This window comes from Nannospalax galili, unplaced genomic scaffold, assembly GCF_000622305.1.
Source record: "Nannospalax galili isolate Female #2095 unplaced genomic scaffold, S.galili_v1.0 scaffold337, whole genome shotgun sequence".
Lineage (NCBI taxonomy): Eukaryota > Metazoa > Chordata > Mammalia > Rodentia > Spalacidae > Nannospalax > Nannospalax galili.
In genome coordinates this window covers 1,838,793-1,852,707 of record NW_008340932.1, presented here as the reverse complement: position 1 = coordinate 1,852,707, position 13,915 = coordinate 1,838,793, and the positions used below count along the sequence as shown (strand labels likewise).

The following is a 13,915-nucleotide window of genomic DNA, read 5'->3' as shown; positions in this document are numbered from 1 at the left end:
GGGGTAAGGTGAAGAAGGTGGGCTCAACCAGTTTCATCACTTCAGCAGAACTCTTCTCCAGTTACTGTTCAGTGTTTGAGGGTCTGCTATTCCACAGTGACCTCTACTTCGGCGGGGGAGGAAGAGGATCTCTGCCCTTGCGCAAAGGGGTGGAGACTCTTGGCTGTTCATGAGGGCACACAGGTTCAAGATTAGTGGTGGTGAAATATAGTGGGTTCCTGAAATCTGTCTTGGAGCTTTCCCTACCCATCGGTTTCCATACAGCAGGCACTTGTTAGATACTTAGTGAGAACTTCAGGTCCACAGAGCGCCTAAGGCTTAACGAGAATGGGTCCATCAGCGCCCTCTTGTGATGCTCTGCACCACACCCCCTAAAAGAAACCATCATAGCTTCTCCATCCAATGCAAGACCACACAAAGAATCCCCCACAGTTAAGGGAGCGGTCCTTGGAGGGCATGCAGTCTACACTGCCCCTTCCCCCACTCGTTTTAAGGATGGGGCACCGAACCCACAAAAGGCAAGTGACTTGCCGGGGGTTCTGGGAATCTCTGTAGAGAAGGAGCTCGGGGCGGCGGTCTTGTGCTGGAGGCCACCGAGGGACCTATAGCAGAGCTGCGTTTGTTCCTAGGGCGAGCGTGTCCTTGGAGAGGCCTGGAGGAGGCTGATGGAGGCTGGGGACTGAATTTGGATGGACCGACTCCTTCCAGGCTCCCGGGTGCGCGAGGCCCCCAAGCTGAACCTAGAGATCAAGCAGTTCAGTGCGCTCCAAGACCCTGGTATCAGATCCACAAAGAGCGGGAGCTCCTGGGATCCGAGACCGTGGTCCTGGGACCCGTCCGCGGCCTCCCGGGCTCCACTGACCGGATGGGGAACAGGTTTACGCAGCCGGAGTCTGCGGGGGTGGAGCGGAGCGTGGGCGGGGCTCAGGGGGTGTGATCCTGGTGCCAGGTGTGGATGGTCCTGTCGGAGTCCCCGGCTGCCCCAAGCTCGAACCGGAGATGTCGGCCAGCAAGCGAGTGGCGAAGGTAAACACAAGTAGGATGATTTTTCTCTGGGGGGCCCTCCATCTCCTCCGTGTCTCTCAGAGCATTTGGGTACACAGCAGGCTGAACTCTAGGTAGGAGTGCCTTCCCTCTCCCTAATGGAGGGAGGGTAGGGGAGAGCAGGACTGGAATTTGGGGGTGGGGATGGGGACGTGTGGAACCCGGTTGCCACAGTTTCCCGAGCTGTACTGGGGGTGGTGAAGATGAGGTAGCTTTCCCAAACTGGTTTCAGTTTCACTTCCTCTGAAAAGGCATCAATGAAATACCTACATCTCAGGAACAGACGGATTCTGCTAATGTTGCTGTGCTTAGTGGGTGGTCCCATAATTTAATACCCATCCTACCAGTCTTCAGGAGCAAGAGATGCTGTTGGAGGTGGGGGAGGGGCCGTCCCTGGGAAGAAAATGTACAGACTATTCCCTGGATTAAAAAGCATTCGTTTCTAATTTACTCGTAGAGTAGATAGCTTGGATGCAGTTCCTCCACAGATGGCAAATACCTACTCTGTGCTGACCCAGTGCCAGGTGGTAGGGGCAGAAAAAGAACAATAAAAACAAAAAAATCCTTGTACCCTTTGAACTTTAATTCCAATTAGATCTACAAAGTGGAAAGGGAACAGTTTCTGGAGGGATGCTTGGAGACCTGAGGTGGAGCCAGGATTGGGGCTAGTGAGGGAGTAACGCTGGTGAGCCAGGCGGGCACTCCCAGGCCTTGGGAATTTCCAAACTGCCCCTCCAATATGAAGAGTAGAGGAGAAGGCTGACTCAGGAGAGAACACGGGAAGGGTGTTGTCTTCAGCTTCTGGGGCAAAAAAATGCTCTAAAACTGCGAAGCCCAGAGCAGGCGGAGCCCAGACCTGAAATCTGGTTGGAGCTTGGTGTAAAATGGAGCAGAAAGTCTTTGCTACCTCATAGGGAAGAGATGGGGCTGGGTGTTGTTAGGGAAAGAGGAATTTACTGCTTGTTGGAATATACTGCTTGTCTGAATTTACTGCTTGAATTTACTTGTTTAAATTTACTGCTTGTAACCAATTAACTCAACTGGAGACACAGGCATCCGGAGATAGAGGCAAGTGCTACAGCCCCCGGAGCCTGACCTGTTCTGTGTCATGTCATGTAGACATGTCTGCTTACACAAGATAATAGGAAAGAGCCGTGTCAGGCACATACCAACCATCTCTCCCCGATTGAGACACCTGAAAGGAGTTGTAACATTTTTCTTGTTTTAAAGTTATTGGTTTGTGAAATGCTTGCTTTGAAACTATTGGCTGTATAAATGCGGGCTTTTGTGTAACAGTTGTGGGAGCCTATATAATCTTTACCTAAAATTGCCTCAGGGTCGATCGCTCTAACCAGACCTGCATGTCTTGGAAGGACTGTCGGCCCCAGCTAGCTGGTTTAGTAAAACTCTGCTTGATTCTTGCATCTCCATACTCATGCATTTGTTCTCCAGAAGAGACCCACTGAGTCACGGACCCTATTGTTCCAGAATCCTTACGTGACAGGCAGTTTACATCAGTTATTGCATCTGATTCTCACAGCAACTCCGCGAGATAACTATATCTCCCTCAGACGAAATTACGTGGCTGCCCAGGGATACATGGGGCTGGGGTTTGAGCTCCTGGTGAGGAGACTCCAACCCACAGACCTTTTAATGACCTCTTGAGTTTCACTTTCTGTTCCTCTAAGTCGGGTGATTTTTTAGCAGGCCTTGGGAAGAGCTGTGTGTATTAACTTAGGTTTTAGCAGTAAGGCTTTGTGTAAGTTATGGCAGAATTCACCACAGCAGATAAAATCTAAGTGTTCCCAGTTATAGTAAGAGAGAAAATGTCCTTTCTGGTTTTGTTTGTTTGTTTTCTACTTTTTAAGACAGGATCTTATGTAGCCCAGGCTGATCTTGTTCTTGAACTCGATATGTAGCTGAGATTGACCTTAAATTTCTTCATCCTCCTGCCTCCACTGAAATGCTGGGATCACAGGCATGCATGCACCACCATATCGTATCAGGTCTATGCAGAGCTGGGGATCGAACCCAGGCCCTTGTACATGTTAGGCAAGCACTTGGTCAACTGAACTGCATCCCCAGCCCAGAAAATGTCCATTTTAGATTTCTGTTCTACTTTGGCCTTCAATCTTGCCCAAGTCACAAAGGATGCTGAAACTAGGATTCATAGTACCAGATGTTTGTGGTTTGGCATAATAGGTAAATGAGGGGTCATGGACTCTAAGAAGAAAGCACAAGAACAGTTTGTTAGTGTGAACAGAAATGGAATACAGGCTGAGCAACAGAAGGGGAATGTGGGCTGTATACATATTGGGGAAAGGGAGAGAAAGTTCAGATGGTTCACCCCAATGAAGGACCCCTCCTCAGCCTCACTGTGTTAGGGGAGCTTTCTCTCTGCCTATATTTACAGGAGGGTGTCTCAACTTTATCACTATTGACATTTGGAGTCAATCTTTGAAAAACTTTTTATTACATTGTAATTAATTTATTTTATGTGTATGTATGTGTGGAAGGTGTGGGAGGGCCACAGTGGGCATGTGGAGGTCAGAGAGCAGTCTGTAGGAATTGGTTATCTTCACCATGTCGGTTCTGGGGATCAAATTTGGGTTGTCAGGTTTGGTGGCAAGCTCCTTTACCTGCTGAGCCATTTCATTGGCCCCAGATAGTTCTTTGCAGGGTGTTTTGTCAGCATCTCTGGACTTTACATACCGAATTATAGCAGCACTCACCCCATTTGTGGCAATGAAAAATGTTTCTAGATATTGGCACATGTCCCTGGTGAGTAAAAAATGTCACTGGATAAAAACCACTAATTTGTACCCATTCAGGACTGAGGTGCCTGTGAATGTTTTTCATTCCCTCCTCACTCAAAATGAGAAGATCTAGAGTCATAGGCTGGATTCTAAGATGGATGGGGTCCTTTGGTCACATGCACCATAGCTTAGTAATGGTTCTGGGACCTCTAGGGTGTGGCTCAGTAGTAGGATACAATTTAGTATGCTCAGGGTCCTAAGTTCCAATCCCAGTACTGCAATCAACAAACCCAAGCCCAAACCTCTGGGAAGTCTTGCCATTAAGAAACTTATTCAGCTTAGTTTTCCCAAATGTACTTGACCATGGAACCCTTTTCCTGTAATAACTTTTTTTTTTTTTTTTTTGGTCTTTTTGAGACAGGTCTCCCTGGAGCCCCAGTTGGCCTGGAACTCACTGTGTAGACCAGGCTGGCCTTGAACTCACAGAAATCCTCCTGCCTCTGCCTCCCGAGTGCTGAAATTAAAGGGATGCGCCACCATGCCTGGCTTTCCTGCAATAACTGTTAATGTTCCACGGGACACCTGTACACACATGTCCTGTCTAGGCCCTGTGCCTTGGAATGTCTCTGCTTTTCTGCCGGGTGGGCTCTGACCCACTCCACGTGGCCTATCTCACCACATGCCAAATGGGCAAAGCTTTCTTGCTTCCCTGTGTTCTCCTTCCTGACTGTGTGTACCCACACTATTCAAATCTTCCTGTTCATGTTTCCTCCATTTCTCTAAAGAAGTTCTTGTGGGCTGGGTCCTGTCTTAGGGTCAGCAGAGGATGCTCAGTAAATTGTTTTGGGACAATTAAGGGATGTCCAAGTGATTGGGACACATTTCTGGGAAGGTGAATCACTCTTTGCCTACTTGCTAACCTGCATGGTGGGCAGCTTGAGTGGGTCCCTTGCCCCAGGACTGGTATGGTGGTGTGGGAAGTGTTGGATGATATCTTTGCTGTTCATTCTGCCAATGCATGTTGTACTGGACACTCAGTAAGTAGTGTATGGGGAGAGAGAGAGGGAGAGAGAGAGGGGGGGGAGAATTAGAGTCTAGTGACTTAGAGAGGACAGAGGATAGAGTCAAGTGCCTTGCTTTTGGGGAGGGCAGTAGAAAGTCTCTCGAGGGAGTTTATTCCCAAGTTCTTGACACCTGACAGAGGTTGTGGTAAGGCCCAAATCAGGTAATTCACTCAGTGCCATGTCTCATACCTCCTAAGTTCTCTACATGGGGCCTCTGATTTTATGCTTTCTGTTCCTAGGATGCCCTGTTTGGGCTTGCTTCTGGGCAGGGAGGGAAAGGGGCTTAGACCTTGAGCACTTGACCCATTGTTGTGTGCCCCACAGGAATTGGAGGACCTTCTGAAGCAACCTCCCCCCTACCTGCGGCACCTGTCCAGTGAAGATGCCAATGTGCTGGTGTGGCACGCGCTCCTCCTGCCTGTGAGTATCCTTGGGGGCCACGGCTTTGGATGGGGGGTGACTTTTTCCAGTGATGTTAACAGGGAGGGCAGGACTAGGAGAGATTCCCTCTGCCCTGGGGTCTCTTTCTGGAGGTTATGGTGGGTGGAGTCTCTGTCTCTGGACCAATTGCTTCTGAGATCCAGGCAGATTGATGAAGACACCAACAGATCTTTGGATTTAGTAGGAGACCACTTCCTCCAAGCTCACCAAAGAGAGTTTGGTAGACAAACAGCATCAAAAAGCAGAAGGCAGGCTAGGAAAGTGGCTCACTGGGTAGCAGTTGCCTGGCAGACATGAAGACTAAGTCTGATCATCAGCACCTACGTAAAAAAGCTGGGTGTGATGGTATGTGCTTTAATCCCAGAGCTAGGGAGGCAGAGACACAGCGATCCCTTGGGCTCACTGGCCAACCTGGTCTACTTGGTGAATTCCAGGTCAGTTAGAGACCCTGTCTTCAAAACCAAGGTAGTCTAATATATTTTTGACAAAATTTAGACCACCTTGGTTTTTTGTTTGCTTGTTTCAAAACACTGTGTGATTATCACCCCATCCCTCTCTAGAACTCTCAACCACTATTTGGAACTCTCCCATCATTTGCTCTCTCTCCATTCCTCCAGCACCTGACAACCACTTTTCTAGGTCTAAGATTTGATTTGTTTTTATTTATTTATTTATTTATTTATTTTATTTATTTTTATTAAAAAAATTTTTTGCATATGAGTGATATGCCTGAATGTATGGAAGAAGACAGAGGAGGGCATCAGGTTCCCTGGAACAGGAGTTAAGAATGATTGATAGCCACCATGTGGGTGCTGGGAATCGAACCCAGGTCCTTTGTGAGAGCAGCCAGTGCTCTTAACCACTGAGCCATCTCTCCAGCACCTAGTTCTAGGATTTGACTATTCTAAGTATCACATTCAAGTGCCATCAATACAACATCTGCCACTTTTCTCTCGTTTATTTCACTTCATATGGCGTATTATAGGTTCATTCATGCTGTAGCATGTATAAAATTTCATTCCTTTTTAAAGCTAAATATAGTCCTTTGTCCATACACATCACATTTTTTTACTCCGTCCATCAATGGATGCTTGGCCTACCTCCACCTTTTTGGTATTGAGAATAATGTTGCTTTGAACTTCATTTTTACCTTTAATTCTTCAAGGAATATGTTCCAAAGTGGAATTGTTAGATCATATTTTAAGTTTTAGAGGAACTACTTTAATGTTTTCCATAGTACCTGTACCATTAAAAAATTTTTACTGGCCGGGCCTGGTGGTACACGCCTTTAATCTCAGCACTTGGGAGGCAGAGGCAGGCAGATCTCTGGGAGTTCGAGGCCAGCCTGGTCTACATAGTGAGTTCCAGGACAGCTGGGACTATAGGGAGATGCTGTCTCAAAAACACCAAAACAAATTTTTTTACTGATTTTTATTTTATGTTTATGAGTCTTTTACCTGCATGTGTGTAAGTGAACCATGTGTGTTCAGTGCCCACAGAGGCCAGAAAAAGGCACTGGATCACCCAGAACTGAAGTTAAGGACAGTTGTTAACCTCTATGTGGATGCTGGGAATTGGCTGCAAGTGTTCTTTTTAAAATATTTTTTTATTTTAAAATATTTTTATTATTCCAAAGAGAGGCAATTTTAAACACATTTTTTCTAGAAATAACTTGGAGCAGGTTATATAAAAAAATATATATATACAGTGAAGTTTAAGGGGGAAAAATAAGAATAAGAAATCAAAGACCAAAGGATTTCTCAACATGGGATCAACTTTGGTGGAATAATGGAGGTTTCCATTAGTTGTGTTCTTTTTTTTTTTTGAAAATCCTAATGAGTTTATTGGGCTTACTACCAGAGCATAGTGTGTGTGGTTACTTACAGAATAGTGGGAACCCCCCCCCCATTTATGGCTGTGCTGGAAAGTCTACACTCAAACATAGATCTTGTGACTTCCTGACAGCTGCACAAAATGGCAAGAGAGGTGCCTCATGGTGTTCTTGGCCTTAGCCCCTCCTCCACATGCAACTAAGGTCAACTGATTTGGTGTGAGGGGTAACTGACCCCCCCCCAACTCCTTGATGAGTGTGGGAAGGAGGTGTGACTATAGCTTGCTGGCATAGTGGTCGGGGGACACTTCGAGTTAACCCCTTCCTCCAGCTCTTACATTGTTTCTGACAACCTCTACCACAAAAATCCTTGAGCCTTGGAGGGGGTGGTAGATGTGGAATGACCTTCCTCCCATTGTAGTAAGATACTGAACTTTCTGGTCTCTGCATCATCTGCTTTCCATGAGCTTTTGGCCCATTTCAGTGGGATTGCATCTACTATAAAAACACAAACAGTATAACCAAAGATTAAAGGGGCCAGTATAATTTTTTAAGAGTCCATATGTTTAGCTAAAGACTACATAACAAGAAACAATGCCAGACAGGAGATACCTTCTTTTGAGTTGTTGGCCAGGGTGGCCCAAGTGACTCCCAGACAGTAAACCAGCATAGAACCTGGAAAATGAACAGCAGACCCCAATCTTATATAAAGGAATATTGGCAACAGCTTGCTGCTAGATGAGGAAGAGCTGACCCTCCTAAAACAAAGACCTCTAGATAGGCTGACTAGATTCACCAGATGGACAAGTACTGGGGAACGGCTGGTGGTGCCGACACCACAGCAGACAGTAGCAGGGAAGACAGAGTAAAAGGGTTCTAGTGGGGGAGAGGGGGCTATGGGAGGGTGCCATCTGGGAAATGGGTATATAGATGAATAAGATTGGGATGTTCTATGTGCTATACACACAAAAAAATCAACAAATTTAAAAAATGAGTTATATTTGAGGAAGAAGCATAAAAATTTATGACATGTTAGGTAGTAGAGATGATAAACATTACCATTGAAATCTGTTGGATGACTTTATATCCATATACAGGTGCCAAGGATCCAAGTGTACCTGACCATGATTAGTAATAATCAGATACATACAGATTAGAGATGCATGTGCCAACATCTAAGTGCTATTAGCAAAAACAATGAGTCTTTCTGTAAGAAACAGTATATTTTAAAATGAAATGGAGATCTTTTTTAAAGGTTAAAAAAAAACACGAATAGCAAGAAGAAGAACATCTAAACAGGAGCTAGAGAGATAGCTCAGCAGTTAATAGCACTGGCCGCTCTTGCAGAGGACCCCTATTTGATTCCCACATCCACATGGTGGCTAACAACTGTCCTTAACTCCAGTTCCAGGAGAATCCAATGCCCTCTTCTGAACTCCATGGGCAATGCAGGACACAGATGCACTTACATACATGCAGGCAATACACTCACACACATAAAATAATACTAAAAAAAAAAACAATAAAATATTTAAAAAAAAGAAATTTAAACAGTAACTGCTGTAATAACTTAACCTATGAGCATAAACAAATGCTTGGATGGCACTTTAGCAGGTACATCACATCTGTCTAATAAAACAGTTGCAGTGGCTTTCCCACTGGGGCCTATATCCTCCCCTGTCACAGGAGATTGGCCTGGTCTATAGTACCAGATGTGTGTTCCACCCCTAGGAGCAGGCACTATATCCAATTGAAAAATTTGCTACTTGCACATACACTAGATGCTCCACTATTACACCAGCAGGAATATCTTGTTTGGCATGATGATAGTGCAGCACATGGGATCCATAGTTGAGCAGAATTATAGGGAACAATTCTCCCCCAGCCATTGGCTGCAAGTACTTTTAACCACTGAGCCATCTCTCCTGCCCCAAATCTTTATTTATTTGTGTGCAGGTGTTAGTTTATGTGCACCACATGTCCAAAGGAGCCTGTGGAGGCCAGAAGGCATTGGATCCTTTGGAAGTAGAGTTCAGACAGTTGTGAACTACATGTAGGTGCTGGGAATTGAACATGGGTCCTCTGCAAGAGCAGCAAGTACTCTTAACCCCTGAGCCATGTCTCCAGAGCCCCCATTCTTTATTAAATTTGTTTTCTGGCTGTTCATACCTGTGTATGGAGTGCTGGCAGGCCACATCTCCCACCTTCTCTTCATTTCTCTCCCACCATCTACCTCCTCTTTTCTCTACAAATCTTTCTCACATTCCTGTCGGTTTTGTTTTGTGACCCCCTGAGTTTAACCAGGGTTGTCTATGTGACCATGGGTTTCTGCACCACTTATTCAAGTGAGGAAACTGAGGTTCAGAGATGGGAGCTGAGTCATTCTTGTCTAGACAGCAAAACCCAGGGTCAGAGTTTTCTGACTTCCAGGCCGGTGCTCTTGTGTGATTCTGTTCTTCCTTTAATACCTGGGTCAATGGTCAGATGCTCATATCTTTCTGGGATTGGAGCAGAGGATGCCTGGGACTCTGGGACTGGGGAAGGGGGGGAAGCCCAGATCAACATCCTCAGAAGAAGGAGAACTTGGGAGATCTGTACCCTCAGGACAGAGCTTAACTGTTTCTCTCTGTACAGGACCAACCTCCCTACCACCTCAAGGGCTTCAGTCTGCGCATTGATTTTCCCAGGGAGTATCCATTGAAGCCCCCCACCTTGAGATTCACCACCAGGATCTACCACCCCAATGTGGATGAGGACGGGAAAGTGTGTCTGCCCCTCATCAGCAATGTGAACTGGAAGCCTCAGACCAAAATCTGCCAAGGTGGGGCTGGGCCTTGCCCAGAGGAGGGACTGATGCAGGTGGGGGCTACTAGATGGAGGGACTGGTGGGCTTATTTTGAGTTAAAGGTCTGAAAGAGATGGATAGGGTTGAACATGTAACTCAGTCAATAGAAGGCTTGCCTAGCATGCACTAGGTCCTAGGTTTGATCTCCATATCCACATACCTGGGTGTGGTAGAGCTTATCTGTAATCCCAGCACTCAGGAGGTGGAAGCAGGGAAGCTCAGAAATTCAAGGTCATCCTCCTGGGAGCCTGCCTAGCCAGCCTAATGACCTGAATTCAGTCCCTAGATCCCATGGTGGAAGGGGAGAACTGACTCCTGAACATTGTCCTCTGACCCCTACACATGCATGTTGCACTAATATTCACTCACACATATACACATACATACACACTAATAATAAATTTAAATTTTATAAGGTCACCCATTGTCTACTACATAACAAGTTTGAGGCCAGCCTGGGCCTGTGTCAGATTTCAGGACAGAGGGGGCTGGAGAGATGGCTCAGCTGTTAAGAGCACTAACTGCTTTTCCAGAGGACCCAAGTTTGGTTCTTAGCAACCAGGTCTAGTGGCTCACAACCACTTGCAACTCCAGCTCCAGGGGACTTGATGACCCCTTCTAGTCTTTGTGGGCACTTGAATACACATCGCACGCATGCACGTGCTCACACGCACACACACACACACATTAATAAAAATAAATCTTTAAAAAATGATTGAGGGGCTGGAGAGATGGCTCAGTGGTTAAGAGCAGTGGCTGTTCTTGCAGAGGACCTGGGTTTAGTTCCCACTATCCACATAGCAGCTTACAAGCATTTGTAACTCTAGTTCAGGGAATCAGATACCCTTTTCTGGCCTCCTCAGCACCAGTCACACACGTGGTAGCATTAGATAATTATATCAGTGGTTCTTCCTGCCCTCCCTCCCTGCCTCCTTTCTGCCCTCTGTGGACACCCACACACAAACAGGCAAGACATCCATACACATAAATATAATTTTTTTTAAGTGAGTCTTCCAAGCATGGTGGCACATGTCTGTAATCCAAACACTCAGGAGGCAGAGGCATGTGGATGGATCTCTGTGAGATCAAGGTCAGCCTGGGAGACCCTGTCTCTACACACCCCCCCAAATGAACCTGGGGTAGATGGAAAGATGCTTCCCATGGCAGTGGATGATTGATGTGTTCCTGCTTCTGTTTCTACACCTGGTGGGACTGAGAAACTTGGCCACAGTTCATAGGAAAGAGAGGCAACTTGGCTGCAGAAGGAAGGTCTTGGGATAAGAGGGCCATCATCTTATCCCATGAGATAGTGCTCCCATTATCCCCATTGAGTAAACAGAGACACAGGTCTAGGAAAGGTAGAGCAGTTGACTAAGGTCCTACAGCAGAACTTGGCTGAATCTAGGAGGTGTACCCAACCTTTGACATTACAAAACAATGCTGTCTGCAAAGTTCACGCTCAGGAACTGAGCAGTGGCGTTCCAAAAACATTTGCAAAATAGAACTCATCTTTTAAATAAGGTTATGATCTTGTGTTGGGCCACATTTATAGCTTCTCAGTTGCATATGGCCACAAGTTGTACATGCCTGATTCTAGAATATTGTCATCCAACAGAACTTTCTCTAGTGTTGGAAGTGTGGATATGTCTCTACTGGCCAACAAGGTAGTCCATATGTGGTTGATGCAACTAAATTCTCTTTTTGTTGCTTTGTTTTGTTTTGAGACAGAGTCTCCTGTCTCTTAACTGGCCTGGAACGAGTTATGTAGACCAGGCTGGTCTTGGACTCACAGAAATCTGTCTGCCTTTGCCTTCCGAATGCTGGTACTAAAGGCCACCATGACTGGCTTGCAACTGAATTCTTGATTGTGTTGATCTTTCTTTAATTTAAATTTAAATAACATGTAGCCAGTGGTGACCATGTTGGACAGTGAAGCTCTCTCTGTGGGTTTAATCCATGTGCCAACCTTGTCTGGACCAGATTAAGATTCTTTCTCCCTCTAGCCCCAGGTGACCTGAAACTTACTACATAGACCAGGCTAGCCTTGAACTTACAGAGATCTGCCTGCCTCTGCCTCCCAAGTGCTGGGATTAAAGGCATGCGCCACCACGCCTGGCTTCAGATTAGGATTCTTAACCCAGGGAAACAGGGATCCTTAGGGTGGGGGTAGGAACGTCCTTGGATGAGCAGTGGCTGGTGATACTTTCTCCACTGGAGCTGTGCTAGTGTAGCTGCCTAAGGGGATTGACTGCCACCTTCCCCAGGGTTCCCAAAGGCAGCTGTGATTAAAAGCCACTGGTAGAGTGTTTTTCAGTCTTTAGGCTTGGAACTCATTTTTCACCAAATAAAAGTTTCTTTGAAATCTCAATATAAGTGAAAACCAGAGTGATTCTTGTTAAAGTGAGAGGAGGTCCAGGAAATAATACCGATCTTATGACAAGCTTCTTTGAAGTCATAGCCCATAGTTGTTTGAAAACTCTAGTGCTGGTGTCAGATGTGGTGGTGCAGGCCTCTGATCCCATCACCTAGGAGGTTAAGGTAGAGGAGCTGAGATTTGATGACTGCCTAGACTACATAACAAAACCTTGTGTAAAATAGAGAAAGAAGGGGGGAGGGAGGGAGGAAAAGAAAAAGAGAACCACTGATCTAGGAACCGGAGCTTTGGGTGTTACCAAGATTGAGAGGGACATCTGATTTGGTTCTGGTGCCATCCTAAGAGATGGAACCCTCTTGGGGTCCTCAGAGTAATGGTTTCTGGGAGATCTGGGAATGGGTAGCTCTTGCTTCCTCACAGGGCTCCCTTTGGCCCTGATGCCCTACTCTGTGCTCTCTCCCCAGTCCTGGAGGCTCTCAGTGTGCTGGTGAATAGACCAAATCTGGAGGAGCCTGTGCGGGTGGAACTCGCTGACTTGCTGACCAGTAACCCGGAGCTGTTCAGGAAGAAAGCTGAGGAGTTCACCCTCCAGTTCGGAGTGGACCGACCCTCTTAATTCTGGTTCTGAGCCCTCTCTGCCTAGATCTTCTGCCTGCTGGATGACATCACCTCCTCTGGAGGATCATCCTGTGCTGGAGTTTTCTTTCATAGCTGCTAGTTTGTGGACACGGTGGTGGGGGAAGATGCCAAAGGGTGGTATGTGCTCATTCCTCGGGTCACCTGGCTGCAGGTGTACCCTTCACACACTCTTGGCCTCTTCCAGAACCACAGGAAGTTAGGTTTGCCATCTGTAATCACCATCAAAGCCAGCTAGCAGGAAAATAAATCCCTCAGGGACCAGGCAACAAAGGGTAAAGAGAAAAGGGCGGGGATATAGGTGGAAGGCAGAGTATATAGAAAGTGACAAATTCACTATCGAATGATGGGAATTAGCCAAACTTGTAAACAGATTTAAGCATTAAACCCTTTATTTTCCACGGATGAATCTCAAAATGAAGTCAAAATTCTGTGCCAGAAATCGGACTTCAGATTTCTAGATAGTTTGCTATCTGACTGGTTAGCTACATTTCTGGAGGCTGAGCTTCAAGCTGGAATGCATGTAATTCCCCCCAACTCCAGTCCAAGGCGTCACAAAAATGCATGTGCTTGTCTGCCACTAACTTTACAGATGAATTCTGGAGGTAAATTTTCCATGAGAGGACAGAGCAGTTTGTTTCTTTTTTAAAAGTTTTTATTATGTTTTTATTTTGTGTGTGTGTGTGTGCGTGTGTGTGTGTGTGCGTGCGTGCGTGTGTGTGTGTGTGTGTGTGTGTGTGTGTGTGCATGCGCAAGAGCACCATGGCACATGTGCAGAGGTCAGAGGACAAATTGTGGCAGTTGGGTCTCTCCCTCCGCCATGTGGGTCCTGGAGATTGAATTCAGGTCATCAGGAGGATTGGTAGCCTGCATCTTTTACCTGCTGAGCCAACTTTTGGGGCCCAAGGATTGGGTGTTTTTATC

At 46.3% G+C, this 13,915-nt stretch overlaps 1 protein-coding gene across 1 annotated transcript; it reads left to right on the top strand.

Moving 5' to 3' along the window:
- Positions 1-404: 404 nt before the first annotated feature.
- On the top strand, positions 405-13,396 carry Ube2l6 (ubiquitin conjugating enzyme E2 L6). Its single transcript, XM_008836149.3, has 4 exons — positions 405-1,026; positions 5,189-5,284; positions 9,771-9,957; positions 12,820-13,396. Exons 1-4 carry the CDS (start codon positions 1,000-1,002, stop codon positions 12,969-12,971), a joined length of 462 nt encoding a protein of 153 aa, XP_008834371.1. The 5' UTR covers positions 405-999; the 3' UTR covers positions 12,972-13,396.
- The last annotated feature ends 519 nt before the right edge of the window (positions 13,397-13,915 follow it).